The 24,971-nt window shown below is 42.7% G+C and overlaps 1 protein-coding gene across 12 annotated transcripts in view; it reads left to right on the top strand.

Annotated features, from left to right (window-relative positions):
• Positions 1-24,016, top strand: part of WT1 (WT1 transcription factor) — a 62,230-nt gene extending 38,214 nt beyond the window's left edge. For 3 of the 12 annotated variants that reach the window (XM_066628133.1, XM_066628115.1, XM_066628080.1), the window contains 5 exons: positions 7,172-7,274; positions 8,359-8,509; positions 16,292-16,381; positions 20,130-20,222; positions 23,711-24,016. In XM_066628133.1, coding sequence (XP_066484230.1) covers positions 7,172-7,274; positions 8,359-8,509; positions 16,292-16,381; positions 20,130-20,222; positions 23,711-23,832 — 559 coding nt within the window. In that variant the 3' untranslated portion in view covers positions 23,833-24,016. Of the gene's footprint in view, positions 1-3,044; positions 3,069-5,337; positions 5,373-7,171; positions 7,275-8,358; positions 8,510-16,291; positions 16,382-20,129; positions 20,223-23,710 lie in introns of all 12 variants that reach the window. The other 9 variants (XM_066628159.1, XM_066628089.1, XM_066628071.1 and 6 more) reach the window with 8 other exon arrangements.
• Positions 24,017-24,971: the final 955 nt, after the last annotated feature.

Here is a 24,971-nt window from a genome sequence, read left to right as displayed (position 1 = left end):
CCCATCACGCCTCCTCCTCACCCTCTCTCCGCCCTCAACCAGCCTCCCGCCTCCCTGTCACATCTCCTCCTTGCCTCTCCCCCCGGCCCTGCTGTCCTATCCGCGGCTCTGCGGTCCATGAGACCACCAAGTGGCAGAGGCTATGTGCCTGCCAGGTGCAAGCCTGGCACTACCCCAGCGCCAGCCAGTGCTGGGCTAGCACGGGCAGTAGCCCAGTGATAAGCCTCGCAAACATGCCACAACAGTGCACTCTGGTGGAAAGCTGGAGCACCGAGCTCAGGATTGGGCTCTAAGGGCCCAATCCTATCCAACTTTCCAGCACCGGTGCAACCACAATGCAGCCCCTAGTTAAGGTAACAAATGTTCCCATAACTTGAGGAGACCTCTGTGACTGCCTCCCCAACACAGAAGGCAGTGCACACCCCATTGGCACAGCTGCACTGGCACTGGAAAATTGGACCCTTAGGGCCCAATCCTATATAATTTTCCAGGGGTGGTGCAGCTATGCCAATGGGGCACATACTGCATTCTTTGGTGGGGAGGCAGTCACACAGGCCTCCACAATGTTAGGGAACGTTTGTTCCCTTACCTCTGGGCTGCATTGCGGCTGCAACAGTGCTGGAAAGTTGGATAGGATTGGGCCCTAATACATGCATTTGAGAATCAGTCCTAATTGTGTAGCAATTCAACCATACAATTGATCATTGTTACTTTTTGAAATAGTATTTACAAACTATTTTTTTTTTACAGAGTGCACAAAATTGTTCTAGGTGCTGTCCATTTTGTTTTTAAAACAAGTCCTTCCCCGTGGCTTTTACAATCCATTTGTAACTGGCCAACTTTCTCAATGGTTGCTGAGCAACAGTAGGAGTAATAATAAAGAGTTATAGAAGCAAGTAATCTGATAGTCTCAAGGACATTTTCTATCTCTTGGTTCTTTTTGCCAGCTTAATAAAACTCTTTTGTGCTAAGCACAAGGAGAAAATGGAAGCAAACACTTTCAGTTCTGTGAAGAAGTTTTTTTAAATGATGAAATATCTGGTATTTCAAAATGCTTTTTTTCACTTTTTCATTTCCAAAGTGACATAGAATAAGCAAAATTTAATTAATGTTACGGTTTCAAAGTTGGCTATTTGTAAAACAGAAAAATATGAATGTTTAGGTGGTCTTTTAGCCATATGTCTTGCACTCTTTACAAATACATTACATTTGCTGTTTATATAGGGTTCCCCCGTATCTGCGGTTTCTCTATCCGCAGGGGCTGAATGGAACCCCAGCGAATACAGAGGGATGCCTGTATTGCTGTAAGAATCAGAAGTATTTTTCAGTGTGCTGATTAAAACTATTTTAAGGAACTGTCCTATTAAACGTTGTTATTCATTTTCTAAGTGAAAGTGGCATCTTTCCTGTTTTTCATATTTTTCACTGTTTCTGGATGTTAAAATTCAAGTTTCTTCCTTGAACAGCAATTAAGTTATAGCTTAATATGGTGCCAGTTCTGTGTAATCTTTTTTCCCCCTGAACTATTTAAAAAACGTTCAAGACTGATGATGATGAATCAAGCTGATGTTTGCTGACTTGTCTCTATGTTTCCTAGAAAAAGCTTAGTATATCCTTGTTAACTTGAGTCTATAGTTTATGAATCAGATAGAGCATGCCAATGAAAGAAAATAAAGATGGTGTAAGAAGGTAATTGAACGCTTCATACTTTTTAGGCTAGGCTGTAACGTGCCTAGGAGACTTTCTTTAAGCCACAGTGATATATTTCTTCTGGACCGCTCTGTTTTTCATCACACATTTTAATTTGTAAGAAGGTAAAACCTATGTTTTAGCTGTCTTGTACAACTGTACAGTATTATAATTAATCATTATAACAGATTTTTTCTCCAAGTATTAAGGACTTCCTGGACTAATGCAACTGCTTCCAGATAGATAAATGGATAGTACTTAGGATTTCTCAAATATCAATTTCTGTTTCCATATTATCTAACATTCTTATTCTAATCTAGAACTTGAAATTGGGTGTCCAAATTGTTTGAATGATCATTTGAAATCCCCCTTTCTTGCATTCCTCCACTGGGTTGAGAAAAGTGTGTGCATGTTATTGTATTTAGGGGAGGCAGGAAAAGACTCTTTGATAGATTCATCAGTCTTTGTTGTTTGATGTTTATCTAAAAGAGAAATTTAAAATTTCTCATTTCCCTTCCCTAGATGCAGGACATAGTATTTTGAGAGAGTTTCTTGGATTAAACAGTGTTTGAAGATATTGTTTATATTACAGTAAGAAGTGCAGGTCAAGAACCGGAGGCTCATTAAGTCAGGCATCCTACAAACATGAAACCAAAGTTGTTCTAGTCTGGTACATAAGTTAACGTTTTTTGCTTCTTGTAGGTTTTTGACCATCATCAAAGACTAATTTTTACAGTCCAACGTATGTGAATCTATTCGGGGGCAGCCTCAGTGGATCTGCCATCTAAGTTTGTGAAGATCTGCTGCCCCTGCACTCACCCACCCTTTTAAAACAAAGTTGGCTCATGATTGCACCACTGTTACCAGTGTTGCTGCCTCTGACGCTGCTTCCTGCTTCTCACCTTCTTAGCTGCTTAGGGAAGCAACCAAGCGGACAAGGAGAGGGGAGGGGAGTAGACTGCAGGAAGTCCACCCCCTTTCTCCTCCTCCTCTTACCTTTCAGGTGGGCTGCCCATCTGCTACTACCATTGTTTGTTCCAACAGGATGGGCAGAGGAGCAAGAGGCAGTGTGGCAGATGAATGCCCTGCCTGAAAGATAAGGCATAGGGATTCTGCCTCCTTTTTGGCCACCAGGCTTTCTTGCTGGAAGGACAAGTTGGAGAAAGAGGCTGAGCTGACCTGAAGTGAGCAATCTCTTTCTGATTGCTTGTAGAAGCAAGTGGTCAGGTCAGAATGGTCCAGCTGCTTCTTCTTGCAATTCCACTGCCATGATCTCTTGCAGCAGCAGCAGCCCTGAAGAAAGAGATGAGCTGCTGCTGTCCCAACCCTCTTCCTGCTTACTCTTGGCTAGTGAGAAGGGGATTGGAGGGCCAACTGAAGTGGCTGAATGGCAGCAGGTTGACAGCATCTCATCTACCAGAGTCGCAGATTTCAAGAACCACATGGGTTTTGCAATCACATATTCAAAAACCAATGAGGAAGAAAAAGCACTCATGGATTAAAGGGCATCAACTAGCAAAGAGATATTTAAAGACTTTGTGGCACAAAACCCCCAGAATAAGGAAACCAATGTGAGTTTTGGATCCTAATGTGTGTTTATTCTGTGGAAAATTCACATTCACACAAGAATTTCAGCATGTGTTGTTTGAGTTTTATTCACTTAGGACAGGGCTTTTCAAACTGGGGCGTCACAACGCCCCAGCCTGCGGGCCCTGGTCCCTGTCCCCTTAAGGGGCGGGGGCAGTCTGGAGGCAGGGAGGAGGCAGCGGCACGATCCCCAGGATTGGGCCACTCAGGGGGGCTGCAGGGATTTGGGTACACGTACCCAAGCCCCTGCAGCCTCCCGGGGGTGTGGGGAGCCTGGCGCAACCTGCAGTAGGGCTCCCTGCAGCAGGGAAAGTGGATGTGGAGCGATCGCACTTCACTTCTGCTTTAGTGGGGACGGGCACGATGGCTCCGCATCCACTTTCCCTGCTGCGGGGAGCCCTGCCAGAAGTTGCGCCAGGCTCCCCGCACCCCGGGGAGGCTGCAGGAGCCTTGGGTAAGTGCACCCAAACCCCTGCAGCCCCCTGAGCAGCACAATCCTGGGGATTGCACCGCTGCCTTCCCTCCGCCCCTGCTGCCTCTTCCCCCCACCCCTGCAAGGACTTACTGGCTCTCAAACTCTCCCAGAGAGTCTGAGAACCACTGACTTAGGAAAAAGCACAGTAGCCCAGCTTCTACCACTGATGTGCTAATACCGCCTCTGCTCTCCTGATAGTTCAGGTTCCAATAACGGGGAGAAATTCTCTCTGCATTTGCCTCTACATACACATGCTGAATGCAAAGAGAGTGGGGTGTGTGGCTAACTGATGCATTATATGTGGGGGCTGTGGCTACAGCACTCGTCTGTGAAGAGCCCCTTATGCATTTTCTCTCCATGGGAGCGTGAGTGACTGCAGAAGGTTTGAATCAGACTGAGATCCGTGCACAATTCAACTCCACGTAACAAGGAACTGTTGCAAATTCAAGGAAGACTTTATTTTCGTATATGTTGAAACAATTAGTTTTGCCAATTGAATGAGTGAGAGAGGCCAGAGTTTTGTAGAAGAAAAGTAAATTTGCTTCAGAGTTATCTTCATAGTCCTTGGTGCTGTGAGTTTACTTTAGATGTCACAAACTCTTGAAGGACATGTTAGTTTTAAGTTACTTTAGGCTATAAAAAAAGTAAAGCCAAAGAAGCATTCTGGGCAATCCAAAACTTTACTATCTTGCCTGACGAACACAACTGGTTTAATAAAAAATTAAAGATCTCCTATAAACTCCATCCATCTGTGTCAGTAATTTCCAAATTGTGTGCCATGAGACAATTGATTATGTTCCAAGATATTTGCTAAATAGTTAGAGTTTCCTGGGAGCCCAAAGTCCCCATCTACAAAGGAGGCTGCCTGCTGCTTCTCTCTGTGATTCACTGCTCTGGTTAGTCTTCCATTCCATCAGGAAGTACACCCAGAGAAGTGGTTCACAGCTAATTCCGTGGTTCCCAAACCATGGAGAGCCATGGCTCTCTAGAGAGGTGCAGAAAGCAGCCAGGGAAGCCACGGAATCCTTGCAAAAAACTCACCAGTCTGTACAACGTATAGGATGGTAGCCTTAATGGGGAGCCGTGGCCAGTGGCCCAGTAGGTCAAAGGAGCCACCAGTCAAAAAAGTTTGGGAGCCACTGGCCTAATCCTATGCTTGTCTACTCAGACGTAAGTTCTATTGAGTTCAATTGGTCTTACTCCTAGGTAAGCCCAATTACTCAACTTACTCAGCATCATCAGATCTTTCCACAAGGACATGAAGGGCACTGTTGTCTTCAATGGCTCCACATCAGACCCTTTTGACATCCGAAGCGGAGTGAAGCAGGGCTGTGTTCTTGCACCAACCTTGTTTGGGATTTTCTTCGCTGTCCTGCTGAAGCAGGCCTTTGGAACTGCAACAGAAGGCATCTATCTCCGGACCAGATCAGACGGAAAGCTCTTCAACCTCTCCAGACTGAGAGCAAAGTCCAAAGTCCAGCTGAAATGTCTGCGTGACTTCCTCTTTGCCGACGATGCAGCTGTCACTACCCACTCTGCCAAAGATCTCCAGCAGCTCATGGATCGTTTTAGCAAGGCCTGCCAAGATTTTGGACTGACAATCAGCCTGAAGAAAACACAGGTCATGGTTCAGGATGTGGACTCACCTCCCTGCATTACAATCTCTGAGCATGAACTGGAGGTTGTCCATGACTTTGTGTACCTTGGCTCAACGATCTCCGACACTCTTTCTCTCGATACCGAGCTAAACAAGCACATCGGTAAAGCAGCTACCACGTTTTCCAGACTCACAAAGAGAGTCTGGTCCAACAAGAAGCTGACGGAATATACCAAGATCCAGGTCTACAGTGCTTGCGTCCTGAGTACACTTCTGTACTGCAGCGAGTCATGGACTCTTCGCTCACAACAGGAGAGGAAACTGAGCGCTTTCCACATGCGCTGCCTCCGACGCATCCTCGGCATCACCTGGCAGGACAAAGTTCCAAACAACACAGTCCTGGAACGTGCTGGAATCCCTAGCATGTATTCACTGCTGAAACAGAGACGCCTGCGTTGGCTTGGTCATGTCGTGAGAATGGATGATGGCCGGATCCCAAAGGATCTCCTCTATGGAGAACTCGTGCAAGGAAAGCGCCCTACAGGTAGACCACAGCTGCGATACAAGGACATCTGCAAGAGGGATCTGAAGGCCTTAGGGATGGACCTCAACAAGTGGGAAACCCTGGCCTCTGAGCGGTCCGCTTGGAGGCAGGCTGTGCAGCATGGCCTTTCCCAGTTTGAAGAGACACTTTGCCAACAGTCTGAGGCTAAGAGGCAAAGAAGGAAGGCCCATAGCCAGGGAGACAGACCAGGGACAGACTGCACTTGCTCCCGGTGTGGAAGGGATTGTCACTCCCGGATTGGCCTTTTCAGCCACACTAGACGCTGTGCCAGAACCACCTTTCAGAGCACGATACCATAGTCTTTCGAGACTGAAGGTTGCCAATATACTCCTAGGTATGTGTGTATAGGATTGCAGCCTCAGAAAAGGGGAGGGTAGGTAGATAGGCTCTGCTCTGAGAGCGGGTAATTGTTAACTCCTATACAGTGTAAAAGTTAAAAAAAAATAGGTATAAGAGGGAAGCAGACCTCCAATTTCAATTCAGGAAAAAAAATCTGCATGCAAGGAAAATTAAAAGGTAAAAGGTAAAGTTTTCCCCTGCACAGTTGCATAGAAAATTACATGTTGTCAAATATATGTTAGAGTGTACACATTTTTTGGCTTTGAATTTAAAACCCTAAGTACTTCAAGGAAAACACTGAGTGGAATTCTTGCTGCACTGAAAGTAAAAGAGAAAATTGATTTCCACAAGGCAACCATTTTGCCTGTTTGTTGATTTTACTAAAGGTTAAGTTACAGTACATCTTCCAAGCTGATACGTGGGTTAAACAGTTAGGACACTGAATTGTAATCCTATCCTGTGGCTACATCACTGCTGTTCTTGTAAATGTCATCACTTTCTCAGCCCTATCTGGTTATATCTGAGTCATGAGGTGCTGACAAAACCCCACTGCACTTAATGTGAAACCTGAGGCATTTTGCTCATTCCAAAGATATTAGCAATGGCCAACTTGGCATTTAACTGATAAATAACTTGCACGTATGCACAGAATTAACTTTTGCTCCTCTATCTTTCCCCATTGTTACTAATTTACTTCAGTAATCAAATTTTAGAGCATAGCTAGACAAATGTTTTCATCTTCTTTTTTTAAAACCCATGTTTAAAATAGAATTGGGGTATCTTTCTTCACCAAGTTTTACTGAATGTTTCGTCTTCAGGAGTGAAAATGTAGCCACCAAATGAAGAAGCATTGCAAAAACATCTCTGCAGAGACTTGTAAACCAAATATATTTCAATATTCTGCTTTGTTTATTTTCAGCCATTCAGGAGGCTATGAAAGTGATAACCACACAGCCCCTATGTTATACAGCTGTGGTGCTCAATATAGAATACATACCCATGGAGTCTTTAGAGGAATACAAGTGAGTATATTGGGGAAAATATAACTTTTCAGATTGATTATTTAACATGTTCATAACCACTAAGTTCAAAATTCTACTTAGCTCCATCATATACAACATTAAAAATATTAATGTACCGCTTTCAACAAAAGGTAGTTCACAAAGTGGTTTACATAGCTAAACAAAAAAATGGTTCCCTGTCATCAAAGGGCTCACAATCTATTTGTAATAAATCTCAGTGAGAATCCACCTTATTCTATAGAAGAGAATTGATGTTGGGTAAGGCAAAAATAATATATTTCCCTTTAATTACAGAATATTTGGGTCTATATTTCAAAATACAAGGTTTTCTAAATGGTATGTTGCTGTTTCCCACACAATACCTACTTGTGTGAAATTACAATATATTAACATTTGTTCTATGGGAAGAAAAAATAATGATGAAAGGATCAGAAAGATCAAGGTTTGTTACAATATGTAAGTTTAGGGTAACATAATATTAGCCAGGAAAGGTGCTAGGTTGTGCTGGCCCTTGGTAACCCATAGAAGAGGGCTTCTTGTGTACACAAAGAGTGCATGGTATCTTCTCATAACCAAGCTCATCCCCCCCCCCTCCAAATTTTCTCCTCTGGTTGTAAGTTTACCCACCTGGTTTTCTGCCATTTGGGCAAGCTAGAGAATAGGTGGGTGAGTTCTTGTGCCCAGGGGTCCTCTACATCTAGAGGGTTCCTAGGAATAACCTGACTAGCTGAGGGGTAGAGGAAATGGGGTAGAACCCTCTGTACACAAAGGGCCTGAGAGGAGCAAGCATGATTGGCCAGGAAAAGGGGGAGGAGAAAGAACCCACGTGAGTCTTGTGCTGGCTCTTATGGCTCCCCTCATCCTCTGTTAATCGTCCTCTGTGCCCAGTACATTAGTCTGCCCACCACAGGTAGATTCAGTAGTTAGTTGTGTGGGCCCTCAGTCAGTGCCTGACCTGAACAATCTCAGATTGCCCATGATTGTAGCAGTTCTTGCATGCACAACAGTTCTTCCAGGGCTCCCATTGCTCAAAATATATATTGTGTACAAACTTTTTTTCTCCCCCACCCAAATGTCATTATAGGATATGCGGCGAGTGCCTGGAGTAGCTCCTACAATAGTTAGATCAGCAAGTGAGACAAATGAGAAACGGCCTTTCATGTGTGCATACCCTGGTTGTAACAAGCGATACTTTAAATTGTCTCATCTGCAAATGCACGGTAGAAAGCACACTGGTAAGTATTTTCATTGATTGCAAAACTCTCCCTACCTTGAAGTCTGGTTCTATATCCTGGTGACCTTGCCCTTGTGCTGGTAATTGAACAGTTTCACAGTGCTCCCATCATGAAACATCGTATGGGCATTTTGGGAGAGGAATGTCAGCATAACCCTTCACTTCATAACCCTTCACCGCCTCTACCAATAAGAGAGACTGAAAGTAAGATGCTGTTTCTTTGCTAGGTGAGCACTGCTGAACACTCTATGGCAGTGTTTCTCAAACTGTGGGTTGGGACCCACTAGGTGGGTCATGAGCCAATTTCAGGTGGGTCCCCATTCATTTCAATATTTTAATATATTAGACTTAATGCTACCATTGTATGTAACTGCATTTGGGTAAACGTTACAGACCTGTACTTTTAACAACCTACTATGTGTATTCTTTTAAAAATGATAGTCAATGGGACTTATTCCTGGGTAGGTGTGGGTAGGATTGCAGCCTGGGATTGTTAAAAACTTTCTTGCTTGACGATGTCACTTCTGGTCATGACATCACTTCCGGTGGACCCTCACAGATTCTAATTCTAAAAAGTGGGTCCTGGTGCTAAATGTGTGAGACACACTGCTCTGTGGTGCTCCAGACAAAATCTCAAAGTGGCTTTATAAGATTGGGATATTTATGTGTATCATTCTGGAGACAAACAAATAATATTTGAAGTTTTCCCAGTAAATGGCATTTGATAACATAGATGCATATTTTATATTTTAGGAAAAGGCGAGGTAGAAGTTTGATTGATTACAAAAAAAGGAAGGGAAAAAGTGTCCAGTTGAATTCTTGGTCTCAGCACTTGGTATTTATAAGAAACTGACTCATATTTCCAGTTCTCTCTGATAATATGGCTAAGAACTGGATCACAAAACATATAGGCCTCTGATATGCAAAACGGGAATTTCTAGTCAGCATTTCCCAAAGCTTCTGCGCAGTTTTTGCTGACACCTCATACCCTCAGTGACTGCTTGTTAAATGTCTTCCTAGGATTAACAATGACATTATTGAAACAAATATCTTAAAAGGGCACCACTTGCCTTGGAATGTTTGGAAGCACATATGTATAAAGAGGCAAATATTAACAATACCATAGATACCATAGATAGCGTGGTGATAAGATTTCATGAAGCTTTAATCAACCTTAAACTTGATATAGCAAAAGTGATCCATGTATTTGAAGATTTTCTGGAATTTGGCTTATAGTTTGAGGTCTTGTTTTTTACAAGTAACAAGTCACAAAAACGTTTTCTGATGCAAACTTTTTTTCTGACGCAGCTTTATTTCTCAGCAAAATTATAAGTACAGGGAGGGGGGTGTATCCCATATCCACAGATTGTGTCTGTAGGCCCCCAGCAGGGGTTTTCCCCACTCTTTCAATACCCAATTTGCTGTGTTTTCCACACTCTTTCAACATCATGGATCTTTCTGCAAGATTGCTTCAATGTTTATTAATTGCATATTTGCTATTGGGTAATACTCCTGCTTACAACCTTACAGCACTAATATCTTACTGAAACATCTTGTCTACATCCCAATGAAAATACTGTAATCGTCATTGTGTACAGGGGGCCCCAGGGCCTAGGAGAGGGGTGTAAAAGGGGTAATTTGTACCTGGGCCCAGGGTCAGAAAGGGGCCCAGGAGCCAAAGAAGGGGCCCAGAAATTTCCTGGGATCTTAAATTTTCCACCCAACTCACTGCCCACACGGGATGCTGGGGGCATCACTGTGGACACATGGCAGTGACTACCTCCATAAGCCATACACTCCAGGCTCAGGAATGCTTACATTCCTTAACAATGTCACATTTGGGAGAAACTGACCTGCTACAGTAGGTCTTTGGCTTGTGGATCTGCTTCCCATGAAGGAGGGTAGAGGAGCTCAGTGACACAGCTGCAGGACTGTAGCTACTGCAGAAGTCCGTTTTGGTGTACGCAGGACACTTTCTATCTAGTGTGAGCCTAAATAGAATGATACTAATCTCCTGCAATGATTTTCTATATTTGAAAGATTTTAGAGCGACTAGGGAGTGCATTTGATTTTCCGTATTACTGTATCTAGCTACCAACACCAAGCAGGCAGGTAGACCTGAGCTCTGCATTGGGAAGATTGGTAGACCTGGGCTCCAAAGATTATTCTGGCTGTTGCCACTTTCCTCCTACCTGTTTTGCCTTCATTCTGCTCACTCCCATTGCAAAAACTCCTCTCGCCTCCGGAGGGGGGTGGTGGTCCCAGGACCGCAGGGATGGGTGTTGGCTTATATCCGCAGTTTCAGGTATACATGGGGTGTTCTGGAACAGAACGCTCATGGATAAGGGGGCATGCATGTATATGCTGTATCAGTTTGACATGCCCTTCTGCATACAGAAAGTGTCTTTTGTTCATGAAAGGGCCACTTTATACTTCATGGTAGATTGTTGCATGAATATAAACTGAAATGAAATTCAAATATTATCTTCTGCTTCTACTACTACTAAGAGATAATCTATCACATTAGAAGAACACAGTAGATTAACTTTTATCACCAGGCTAGTGGTGGCAGCCACTAGAACAGGGGTGGCCAACCTGTAGCATCTGTGCCACTAGTCACATGCAGACACTTTCTAAGTGGCACACACAGTCAGCTGTTTTTTTGGAAAAACATTTAAATCATAACAAAGAAGGCACCCCAGCAGTTTATGGTTTGCTTGATTTCTTTGTGCTCTTTATACAGCACACTCCAAGTTTCTAATGTTGCAAAGAGCATGCTCATTGTGACCATGGCTACTCTGCTTGATTTGTTCTGGTTGGAAAATGATGGGGAAAAGGTGGGAAAAGAGCAACAGACAAGAATGAAAGCCAATAAGGCAGAGGCTAGTGAGTTTCATTTCACAAACTGGCAGGTCCTCATTACCTGAGAAGGCCAGTATTTGTGGGGTGCTGGAGAAGTGAGCTGTATTAGGTGACGAGGGCTGAGCAGAGCAGCACAGAGATGGCCAATGAGATTAACAAAGCCCAGATGGCCCAGCCAGGTCAAGAAACCATCTTCAAGAAAATCATCTGCAGAGAGATCCTGGCTAGGATAATCTTTGAGGATGAGAAGGTAGGCAAGTGGGCAGGCAGGCAGGCAGGAGGGCTGGGCTGTGCAGAAGGGCAATGAATGCACATTATATGAACCTTGGAACAAGACCTGCTGGGCTGGAGAAAAGGTCAATGTAGTCCACTTTTCTGGCCTCATCATCAGTGAGCCAGGTGACTTTGGAAAGCCCCAAATAGGCAACAGCACTCCAATGTTTCTTGCTCTGTACCTTCTCGCACTCGGAGATATACTGCCTTTGAACTTGGAGGCTCTATTTAGCTATTGTAGTAATTGCTAAAAGTGATGTTAAGGTAGAGTGGCATGTTCAAGATTATCTACAGAAAAAGTGACTCATGGTGTGCATGGGTTGGTCATCCCTGCACTAGAAACATAGCAAAAAGTCCTGTGTCGTCATTCAACAAAGTGCCTGTGGTCTAGCACCATGTTGGCACTAAAGAAACATTAAGCAGTAGTAGCAGCAGTAAACAAATAGTAAACAGAAACACTGTAACATTTGCAACACAACCAAAGGCTATTTTATGCATACACACACTCCAATTTTGAGTGGCCATAGCCTAAACTTCCAGGAGTTGATTGGTGTAACTTGGCTTAAGAAAGATATAAAAGTTCTAGTGAGTTCATCAGTCTAACAGTAACAAAGGACCTTTGTTTGCAATGTGAAAGCAATATGATACATTCAAATGCATAAACTTTAGCAATGTATTTCTGTAGCAGTTTGGAGACTAGCGACTTGTCGGTGCATTCTGTTCTGCCTACACTCTGGTTCCTTAATCTGCCAGGGTTTAAGACTTTTTCAGAATTAGTTTCCAAGGCACAGTCATTCCTGTGGGAGACCTTGTGGTCAGATTTGAAACGAATCACTTTAAACACATGTAGCAAATATAATGTTCAGCATAAATAAATTAAATTGAATAGACATGGAAACAACCCATTTTGGGTTTTAAGAGCCAGTAAAGTCCTTTGGGTGACTGCCACAGGAAGTTATAAAGATCCTCTTAGAGATATCCAATAGTTACATTTAGATTTTGACCTCACTACCCCAAGTGTAAAACTGGACGAGCTGTTAATACTGGTAACTTCACTTGCCATTTGGAAAAGACTTAACAATGTCCCAGTGTTGTTGCTTTACTCCATGCTAACAGTTTATAAAAAAATAAACCTGGTTTACAAAAGAATACTATAAAATCACATCATTCAGAACTGGAAGAAGATGCCACTATGCAGGGCGCATAGCTTGGTGGTAGAGAACATTCTTTGCATTTACAGGGGCTGGGAAAGATCTCTCTCTGAGACTCAAATGAACCATTCCCAGAGTTTTTAGCTTGGATCTACACAGACCGACAGGCTGACTGTTCACATGCAATTTACTGTTCCGGTGGAACATCTAAATTGGCCATTAGACTGTAAACATATTTTCAATATGCATTTATCTATTACTTGACACATATTCCTTTTCCATGTTTGGAAATTAGTATGAATGGAAATGCGTTATTATGGTCAATCAGGGCAGGCAGTTATTTCCTGCCCTACTCCCACCCTGTTTACCAAAGGATAAAAATTTACAAAAACTTTCAGTGAAGTGCTACCATTCTGCATGTTCAGCAGATTGTTCCAGAGAACATCTTGTTAAAATCCGTATATGAACAGAACTCAAATATTATCTGGAGATCAAACCTGGTGACATGGGTAGGCAGTGATTGGAAACCTCCTCCAAGGCACAGTATGCCAATAAAAGCAAAACAAAATATGTTTAAGGAAATCAGAATCACATGGCACTGAAAGTATGAAGAAAAGTTCTAAAAATATGCCATAGCATTCCTAAGGCAAAAATCACTATTTTTTCCTGTTTTCCCAATGTCCTTTGTCTAACAGTCCAATTCTATTGTGCCTTGTGCCAATGGAACATGTGTTCTGTTGGTAGCGATCGATGAAAAATGGCCATAAAGTGCACTCTGAGTAGTGTGCTGAATAGTGTGTTGCTGGAGTGTTGGCAGGAAGGCCGAAGCTTTCCTGCAAGTGTTGTTAGAGTGGAAGCCACCCGCTGAAGAAGGGGGGAATGAGCATGGGGAGGGCAGAACAGGGTGGGGAGGCTGCGGGAGAGGGTGGATCCATCAGCAGCCTCCCCACCCCCTTCTTTTTTTGACTTGTGCTAGTAAAATCAGCCCACTGCCAGGACTGAGGGGAGGGAAGCAGGGGGACCAAATCCAGGGTTTCCAGGGGGCCCAGGCCATGCCAAGTAAACTATACACTACAAAACAAATTTATTACAAAATAAATTTGGGTACCTCAATCTCAGCCTACACAGCTTTAATCCACTTTCAATGCACTTCTACTAACCCAGTGCATTCTGTAGTTTATTAGGAATAGCTCTAACAAACCTTAAAAGACTCCTTAACAAACTACAGTTCCTCCAGAATGCACCGAAAGTGGATTAAAGCTGTAATCACAACAGTGTAATGCAGCCCAGGTCTTCTCCATAAACATCAATTAAAACATAGGAAAGTGAAACCCCTTCAGACCAGAACTCCTGTAGCAGATCATCCAGTTCAGGCCCAGTTCAGTTCAATTCCAATAGCAAGCTCCATCCCTTCTAGTTTAGTGTGTCTAGAACACATGGCATTGGATCAGGTTTACATGTACTTTGGCATTGTGTGACAGTGAAATTAACAGTATGGAATATGAATACAGTATTTGTGTGGAGCACAGAGGAGAAAAAGAGTAAAAAAAAATAAAAAATAAAAAAAACCAGGTAAGTTTATTGCACCTGGGCTTTGTTTCAAAATCATCACATAGTAATGAGGGAGATAGTAAAAACCTGTCTTTGGATGTCTGTGTGTTATTAGAAGAAGAAAAGCAAATGAGGAGAACTTTGCTGAGGTAGAAAGAGAAATGCAGTTGCACTGCTCAAAGTAAGGAAATAATCTGATAAATATTTTCACTTAGTTTTAGTTTTGCTCATGCTAAGTTAAAAACTTGTTTCAAAAATGTAGTAACTGGTTTGTAGGAAGATTTAAGAAGGGGGCCCAGTTAGGCATTTTGCCCCAGGCCCAATGTTAGTGGCCCTGCACTGCAGTTGCACCTACTTTTGAAGGTCCAGCAGCCAATCTCCAGCACTGCCGCTCGATGCGGCAGCACATCTAAAATGGCTGCTGCTAGAGGCCATTTTATGACAGTGGAACACAGTTCTTCTGTCATAAAGCCCACCATGTGCCAGTCTAATTAATGATAGGGTTGGGCCGAAACATATATAGCATGATGTGTGAATGAAGATTATTGCATGAAGTTTATTCTGGCCTACGTATGCAGCATCCAGTATACAGCTGCTGCTCCCACCATCTTTCTTATCTTGTGCCACATATGACATGGTGTACATATTTTTTTTTCCTATATAGAGATTTTCTTGTTGTAATAAAAATCTCTTTTATACATAGTGTGTGTACTAAATCTGAGTTATGCTGACTTTTCTCAAGTGCAGACCCTTGCATTAACTATATATTTGTAACTAAAGCTGGTGTTGCATTGCGACTAAGAGTCCAAGCTGTGAATAAGGACTTCCCTTATTCAAACCTCACCTCTGCCATGAACTCATCCGATATTTGGGGGAAGCTACTCCTTTGAAGCTGCAGGTCCCAGCTGCAATATAGGGATAATAATACTTGCTCACCTTAGAGCAAAGGTTCCCAAACTAGGGCATCACGACACCTCAGCCAGGAAAGACGTGTTTCTGTTCCCTCAAGGGGTGGGGTGGTGATGAAGGCAGTGACATGATCTCTATTGTGACATGACTCTTGTTATCTCAGTGACATGACTCTTGTCACTCAGTGTTATCTCAGTGACATGACATGATCTCCTATCCTGCCAACTACGCCAATTTGTCCTGTCCGAATTATATTCTGGCTCCCAATGCCCACTTTTTTTTGGCTAATTAACACATCCTTATTTCCAAGAACAACAGCTGTGGTGTGCAGAGAAATGAACAGAACTCCTTATCTATAGCAATTAACCAAATTTATTGCTTACAAACCCTGACTTCCTCTTGTCCAGAAGCTTTCCCTCCCCAAAACTCCACTTAACTTAGTGGATAAAGGTCCAAAGCATCTAGTCCAAGTCCACTCCAGCTCAATCTCCCAAAGCACAGTCCAGTTCAGTCTTCCGCAGTCCAATCCTTCTACTGTAGCAGTAGCAGTGACATGACTCTTACTGAGTCATATCAAGAGTGACATGACTCTTGTTATCTGGTGTGCTCCCTGGGGCATTTGGTGGGCCGCTGTGAGATACAGGAAGCTGGACTAGATGGGCCTATGGCCTGATCCAGTGGGGCTGTTCTTATGTTCTTATGATTATGCTGCTGCAGGGGGCAAAATTGTATTTTAAAAAATTTATCTGAGGCAGCTCCAGCCTCGGGGGGGGGGGGGAGGCAAAGGGAGCCTGTGAACCCCTGTGCAGGGCTGCCCAAGCCTCCAAACTGCTGAAAATAGTAAAAAAAAAAGGCCGCTTCCAGTTTTCGTCATGAAACAATATGAAGATAATGCATATGAATCACTTTGCACACTCAGGAAGCACTCTACAAATGCTAATTAATATTACATATTAGTGCAAATTATTATATAGGATTTTTACTTCATGTCTTTTAACCTTATTCACTCCTTTCCAATGAAACTTCTTCTCTCCAAGGTGAAAAACCATACCAGTGTGACTTTAAAGACTGTGAACGGAGATTTTCTCGTTCAGATCAACTAAAGCGACACCAAAGACGGCATACAGGTTTGTTGCATGACTTGATGTTTGGAATGTATAGCAGTTTGTAGCTTTTGTTATCTGGAGCCTGTGTGATAGAATTCCAGGGACGGGAACTCAAGTCAGGTGATTCGAGTCCAAGTTGTGAAAATCAGCATTTTTCGCTGACTTGTGGAGACTTGAGTCACGCGCATGGAAGATTTGGCAAAACACTTGAGACAGGGACCCCTGACCCGTGAGTAGCCATCTGCTTGGACGACTTGAGTCACCTGCCAATGGCCACTGCTTGCGCCGCCTCCATCTCACCTGAAAAACCTCTTGCGTTCATTCAGGAAGCCAATTTTTGCACGTGTGTGTGAGCAGCAGGAGCAAGGTACACTATGTTCAGAGATGGGCTGGGGGAGTGAAATGGTTAACTTTTTTTTGTTTGCACTTAAAAAAACTTGCAGGGTCTCAGGATGCAGAACTTGTAGCATCTTCTGCAAAAGTATCAACTTTACCTGGCTCGAGGTGCCTGCAGAACCCAGGGGAGGGAGGTGTTTCCTCTGCTCCCCGGAGCATCCATTGGACGGAGGATGTGTCTCTGGGAGAGGAAGCCTGGAGGAGCTGTTTTCCCCCATAGTGCTAAGAGGGTTTTGCAAGTAGGAGAAAAGGGCTGGGGTGGGTCAAGCAAACTTTCTGACACCTCAGGTCCACACTACAAGTCAGGTGTGTCTCTGTGTGGTGCAATACGTGCTGGCCAGGCAGCTTAGATGAAGCAGGCTGCAGAACCGATGTGTGTTGTTAGTCACTACCTGCATGCTGCTTGCTTGACATTAGGAGGCTTCTCCAATGTCCAGGCTGAAGTTATTATGGGACACCTGGATGGATAGTGGGTACCTTGGCCCCTCTGAACACCCCTCCTTTCTTCTAGAAACATGCCTGAAAGTAATTATCAGTCACTGTGTGTCTGAGCAGCATGCCTGTCTCCCCTTAATCAGTCTGCCTGTGCTGTGGCTAAGTTCACAGGGACTTACCTGTGGGCTTCCCCCATCCCCTCCCCCCTTGCCTAGCTGGGATGTGCCCTCCCTCGCTCCCTCCCTACTGTGTCCCTAATGGGAGGGCAGAGTAGGTTTCCTTCATTGTGGCTGGAGTTGGAAGGGAAGGGATTGGCACATTCCACTCTGCTGCCTGACAGGTGGGATGGGTGTTGGGACAGCAGGGAAGTGTTTAAAAGGAATGGTGAAGCACACACATTGCCCGGCAGCAGCCCCGTTTTCTTCCGCAGAGCCGCGGTGGGCTTTTTAAAGGGAAAAACTTGAGACGCAAGTCTTTTTGTGTCACAAAAATGCTCTGGATGACTCAGAAAGTGCCCTGTTACGACTCGTTTTTGAGTCACAGGGCAGAGACTCGTGACAACTCAAATCAAGCCACACCTGACTTGCCCATCTCTGTGGAATTCTAATTTCTGCATGTACTTCAGAATTAGGGACTCATTATGCAATCAAATATTTGGATATATTAAAAAAATACTGAACATAAAATTGTGAGTTTTTTTAATAATACGTAATAACTGCTATGAACACAGGTAAAACAGTTATCTTGTTTACGAGTCATTATGTTTAAGTCCATGTTACAAATCTGCAAATTTAAGGCAAATCCTGTTGAAGGGTCTGCACCAGTGGAACACATGTTCTGCTGGCCTGTGCTCACACAAGAAAGCCATAAAGTGCTTTGTGACAGTGCAAGGCCAAGGCACACCAGTAGGAAAGCCAAGGCATTCCCACTACTGCTGGTGGTTTCTTGGAGGCCCATTGGAGCAGGTAAGTCCAGTGCAGAAGTGGGGGGAGGGCAGAAGAGGGGAGGTTGAGGAAAGGCAGAACAGTGCAGTGATGGGGTTGAAGGCTAGGTGGATCAGGCCTGGGATTGGTGGCACCCATGTGTGCCATACCCAAACCCCCTTCCTGGACCTGATCTGCCTGCATGGATCAATACCAACCTGTGCCAGCGATATCGCTAGTGCAGGTCTGAGTTGGCCCCTTGCGGCTACATTGCAATGTGGGGATTTAGGTAGGATTGGGCTGATAGTTTAAATACACAATTAATAATAAATGATTAATATAAACATGATGTCCTGCCATCATAATCATTTTTTCTGTAATTGTTCGGTGAACAGTGTAAAACCTCTAGCCTTTATCTCACCTTTATCATTAGTGAAGAACAATTGGACTGATAGTTTACATACAATGTGATCCTGAGCATTGGGGGACCTATAAGAGGTGTGGTTTTTTTGGTTATAACAAAATAAAAACACATAACATTGCTTTCTGACCTTCTCATTTTTGTAAAAAAATAAACAAAAACCCCAAATCTGCAAAAGCAAACAGTTCTACATATTGGTCACTTTAGGCTGGTTGGGCTGGACTGAGGGGGTGCATGGATAATGACTGTGGCTGCATCTGCTGACACTGTACCATCTGTTTCACCTACCTAGTACACTTTTAAAGTGATTATCATTTATAAAAATGCACCCTTGAAGTAATAAGAACATTTTCTGCACTTTTCCTTCCTGGGGAAAAAAACAAAATCTGCAAAAAAGTAAAAACATTGAAGAACACCTCTACTTATAGAAGAAGATTTTCAGATGAGCTGCAGAGGGAAGGGAGGGGAATCAATAAAAAGCAGGGTGTAACTTTTTCTGTTTGTGCAAGTCACTTTTAGTATAAAATCTATGGTGTAGAAGAAGTAAGAAAATATATTTTCACAATAAAACTTACAGACTCAAAAGGTTCTATGGTTGATCTATTTTTTGGTTGGGAAATAATCAGAACTTTATATACACATTGTACTTGATGCATTAGGTCAGTGGTCTCCAAACCTGAGACTGCTGCTTGCTGAAAAAACCCTCCCAGCGTGACAGGAGCTTACTGTTCCACAGCGGAGCCTGCTATCTTCCTCTCCAATCTCCCCAAAATGTTGTACTGACCAACCATACCTGCCTAGAAACCTTGGGTGCAGAGCCTGCTGGGGCAACAGGATGCAGAAGCGGCAGGCCAGTGCAATGTTTGGGGGAGATCGAAGATAGCAAGCTCCTGTCCCCAGAATGGTAAGCTTCGTTCATGCAGGGGAGGAGTTTTCAGAGGCACCGGATCCGCCCTGCAGGCTGGGGTTTGGTGCCTGCTGTATTAGGTCTTAAGGAATAATGATAAAATTTGCTGACAAGTATAGTGTGGGCCCTTCCACAATAAAATTCAAAATTAAGCTAATCTCTGGAGTTAAAATTCCACTGAATGATGTGGAATATTGTGCTTCGTTTTATTGATAGAAGTGATTTTAAAATTCACTTTTTAAAATTCTTCTGTAAATTTCCTAGGCTGAACTGATAATGCTTATGTAATTCAAACACTTTTAAAAAGTTCTAGGAATGTGATACTGAAACAAACTTAAAATGGAATAAGGCCTAGGACACTACACTGTAAATATATCAACCAACGTTACATGATGTTCCTCACCTGTAGCTTTTCAAGTTTAGAATCCAATGGTGAGTTAACACTTGCTTATATTGCCAGGAATTAATGCAGTTCTAACTGGAGAGAGGAAAAGAGGGTTGTAGAAGGTTAGATAGTTGAAAAGCCTGATTAACAGCCTTTGGGATGTTTAGGCTTGTAGTTGAAAAAGAGTCATTTCAATAACAAACAAAAAAGCTCCCAGTTTGGAAATTCAGAAATAACCAACATGCCTCCCTCCCTCCCAAAACGTATAAGAATATAGGAACAGACTTCTTTTATCTATTTAGGTGTGAAACCCTTCCAATGTAAAACCTGTCAAAGAAAGTTTTCCAGATCCGATCATCTGAAGACTCACACCAGGACTCATACAGGTAAAACAAGTGCGTATACTTTTTTACCATTTATATTTTAAAATTTATTTTACCTAAACTGATTTTGCTGTGATTTAAATTCTCATATGCATGTAGCTAACGTACAACTAATTGAACTTGAAAAATGGCATGAATTTATTTTAGTTAAGGCACAAAAAATGTATTGCTTAAGCAGAGGTGTCAAACTCATTTCATACAGCTGGCTCAATAACATTCACAGAGTTTGCTGAGGGCTGGAAGTGACATCATTAAGCAGGAAGTGACATCATTAAGCAGGACGTGAAGTCATTAAGCAGATTGCCAGAAATAAGCATTTTGTTCTCACATAATAATTCATTAGCTGCAAATGACAGAAGAGAAACTATGCAAATCTTGATCATATTTTCAAGATACTTTCATATTTTCAAGAGAGTTCAATTGTCACGCTGACAGAGCCCAGTTATTATATGTGCTGCCCTTTCAGCAGCACCACTTCTGCTGAGGCATCACTTCACAGCTCAGCTTCTGAGAGGCGCTCTGCAAAGTGACCCCTCAGCAGTATCAGTGCTGCTGAAAGGGCGAGCAGTGTAATAATTGGGCCCTCCCAGCCACTCAGCAGCATCTCCCTCTGTCACTCCTTTTGGTCTTCTGCCATGGGGTGTTCCTTGCCTTCTGAGGCCTCCTTCCATCTCTCCCTCCTTGAGCCTTGGCAGAAGTGGTGCTGCTGAAAAGGCAGTGCTGGGAGAGCCCAAGTATTATGTGAGCTGGGTAATGAGCTTCTGCTGATTGTAACCTACTCACTGGCCTTATGTTTGACACCCCTGACTCAGAGCAAAGAAATAGAATTCTCACCAATACTTCCTAGTGGAGGACTAAAGCTCAAGAAAGGGAGTACTTGATGGCAGAAGGACTGGGGAAAAAGAAAGTCAATAAATGAAATCAAACAGGTTCCTACTTTATTGAAAGAATACAGTATATAGAGATTAGCTAAGACCAGTGTGGAAGGGATCATTTTAATACCTCCTAAAGAGATGCGCAGGGAGATTGGCAAGGATAGGTATCCACAAATGTCCCCTTGACACTATTAGGGGGTGAATTGTAACTCATCCCCATTGCAGGGAAATTGATTCCCTATTTAAAACTCTGCTAGTTATGCCATACTTTCACTGACCACAGCTCGATTTTTGTGCCATTCTCATTCTTTTGAGTGTTCTGTTACCCACCATTCCAACCAAGCTGGACATCCCAGGTATCTTCACTATACTGGCAACATTTTCCACACCAATGCTGATGTGACAGTTTCAGCCTTGGTTGACTCCCTTCTTACCCCTCAAATGTCATGTGCTTCCTTTCCCTTTTCACAAGATCATATGTTTGGAGTCTTTCTACATAATAAAAATCCCAATACCTCTAATTTAGTGTTACGTTCATACTTATCCTAGTTCAGCCACTGCAGTGTAATATGCAATACAATATATTAGTCAGATGGGATGGTGAGGAGTACCATACTTGCATTTTCCATTTTTGAAGAAAAACCTGGTAGAGTGTCATTGGTTCACCATCACTATCTAAACTGCAGGGTCCCTGGCAGGGGATTCTATACTGGTGTTGGTGTTCTGTGATTGGCTGCCAAATGTAATCTGTATCCTATGCTCCAGTATAGGAAAGTGGGTGTGGCAGGGTGGTGGTGGAATTTTCCTAGTATATTTCTTTTTTTTTTTTATCGTTCCCTATGGGTTTACTCGAACCTATGCCAGGATTCTCTTGGTGTAGCATTTTTCCAGACTTTCTCCATGTCTGTCATAAGAAAGAGATTTAGGATTTGGTGTATGTCAACTTCTCCTTGTCCCTCCCACATCTCTCCCATATTATGCCTCAATCTTCTCACTGTTTTGAACTCTCTGCCAGTGGAGTTGGGCTGACATCCTAGCTACATTGTCACAGCGTTTTTCCAATGTTGTGCTGGCATCCACGGCATGCTCAGCAGTGACTGGACTTCTGTGCTGGCATGGCTGTCGTCATGCTGGTGTCTGTGAACATACACTGGCATATCTTGAGGATAGGATTGGACTGCTAGCAAATAGTAGAAATTGTTGACCTCCCCTAATTTAACATGTTTAATGGTAAATGGCACCTCTTAAAGCTTTAAGCTGTGGTCTAAAATGAGAAAATTCTTCCATAGGACCTGATTTTACAAAGGTTTTGAATGTTCAGTTCTCAACTGAAAAATAACTATTGATTGATTTTTATTAATTTAGCAGTTTTTACCCTGTGCTATTGCCCCTAATTCAAATTAGAAAAATTAAACATAGTACTTAATAAAACATCAAAAATAAAACAGTAAACATTAATCAGTAATTTAAACAGAATCATAGCAATAGTAAAACTAAAAAAAGAAAAAACCAATTGTCTGAACTGAAGCCAGTCAACGAACTAACTGCAGACAACAATAAATTGTCTGCTAAATAAATTGTCAATAAATAATTGGGCAGGAGGTCTGGTCTAGAGGGTAGAGCCTCCGTCTCCCTGAAGATAACATCCACAAGGTTGCCAGTTCGAGGCCACCGGCACCGTGCGACCTTGGAGCAGCTGACAAGCTGAAGCCGAGCGATTCCATCTGCTCTGAGCGTGGGAGGATGGAGGCCAGAATGTGAAGCCAGATCGGAATGAAACACCTTGAATGTAGTCGTTCTTGAAAGAAAGAACCTTCTTTGAAATTGTAAAAATCCCTATTTAATAAGGGATTTAAATAAAAGCCTGCCTATGTAAACCACCTTGAATAAAGTCTTGAATAAAGACCAAGAAAGGCGGTATATAAATACCTGTTGTTGTTGTTGTTATTATTATTATTATTATTATTATTATTATTATTATTAAATGATACAGGTGATCAACTTGTCTGAACAAAAAAGTATTGGTCAGGTGACAATAAGGAGACCAAGTGGCCATAGAATTCCATAGCCTGGGGGCTCCAACCAAAGTGACCCTTTCCACAAATAAGCTTCAAAAGGAGGGGGCACATGGAGCAGGGCTTCTGATTTTGAAACTGGGAGAGTGAATTCACTTGGGGAGAGATGTTTGGAAATCTCTTGATTTCAAGAGACATGATATGGTTTTCTTGCAGAACCCAAATTTATCTGGCCCTGAGTACTGCTTAGATAGACTATCTGTTGCAACTACAGATAAATCACTCTGAATCAAATACTGCAATAAATAATTGTTTTCAATAAAAAGCAACAGAAGCAAAAGAGTGCAATTCTGCTTCATACTGAAATCATTAGCAAGACTCTTGTGATTCCAATTAACCCATTTCTGCCCGGCCCACAGGTGTACACATTTGATCCCTGTTGCATATATGCAACAATGGACAGAAATGGCTTAAGCGCTATATATGCAGAGGTTAGCTACATGCTTCAGCTAGTGCTATGTTTTTGATAAGAGTCCTAAGGGAGGAAACCAGATGATAATGTTCCAATCTAATCCTCTTTTAGTTTAATAATTGTGTGTTTTGTTGACAGGTGAAAAGCCTTTCAGTTGTCGGTGGCCCAGTTGTCAAAAAAAATTTGCCCGGTCTGATGAATTGGTCCGTCATCATAATATGCACAACAGAAACATGACTAAACTTCAACTTACCCTTTAGATGTTTCACGCTATCTGTACAAACCAGATGGGACCCTATGAACTACTGCAAACATTTCAACCATTGTCACTCAATGATCATCTTTAGGAAATCTTCAGACATCTTCATCATGCAGTTGAGACAAGTTAACTTAACCGTAGGATTCTGTTCAGTTCAGGCTTCTCCTTTTTTGAATCTTCCTACTCAAAACCCACTAATGGTTTCAATTTGTAATGTTATTATATAATTCAAATTGATATGTTATACCTTCGGTTATTACTATACAGTCTAGCTGTGTATACTTGTTCTTTCCTTCAGAAGGTTTTGTATTTTTTATTTTTACTTGAAATCTGCAATTTCAGGCTAGTGACCATACTCATACATAATGATGGGTATGTATGAATGCCTATTCATGTACACTGTGTGCTTACTGTGTACACTGAAATTTCCAAATACTTCTGCATTCCTATACAGAGTCAATTTTTTAAACTTTTGTATAGCCCAGTGGGCATAGTTTTATATTCTTCTGTGAATCTTCCATGTTACCTTTTCCAAATATCTGGCTTGTAATCCTGAGAACTGTGGGAACACTAGTTTCTCATAAGTATATGCGGTTGATTTGGGGGTTGGATGCACATCCTCATGTGCATTTGAGCCCCGCCGTCCACACAGCGTTGGTTCTTAGCTTGCGCTGTTCCCAAATTTTCTACACTGAAGAAAGGGGCAAGAGAGGGATCAATGCTTTCAGCTGTTCAATGAGAATATGTAGGGGATGGAGGAGGAATTAGGCTCACTGGCCTAGCCCTGATGTACATGCATTCAATTACAAGTCTGCATAGAGCCTATGAGTGTACAAGTGTTTACTCAGAGGGTTCTCTTCATGCAAGTAGGAACCCTATTTTTGCTTATAGGTCAGGAGGGGAGTCAGTCACTGCGATTGTGCTCCCACACATGCATTTAGTGTCACACTTCAAAGACATGAAACTGGATGAAGTTTGCATGCTCACAAGAATAATGATAGTATAGGCAGGGTTGCAATTTTTTTTTCAAACTTAGTGTTAGTAAGATTTTCTGGGTGTTGGATGGAGAGATGAAGGCTTGACTACACCATCAAGAAGATAAATTTTGTTATCATGGGTGCATTCTGGTTCGTTCTCCCA

This window comes from Tiliqua scincoides, chromosome 1, assembly GCF_035046505.1.
Source record: "Tiliqua scincoides isolate rTilSci1 chromosome 1, rTilSci1.hap2, whole genome shotgun sequence".
NCBI classification, from domain to species: Eukaryota; Metazoa; Chordata; class Lepidosauria; order Squamata; family Scincidae; genus Tiliqua; species Tiliqua scincoides.
The sequence above is the reverse complement of the archived record's forward strand: the minus strand, read 5'-3'. Positions and strand labels throughout refer to the sequence as shown.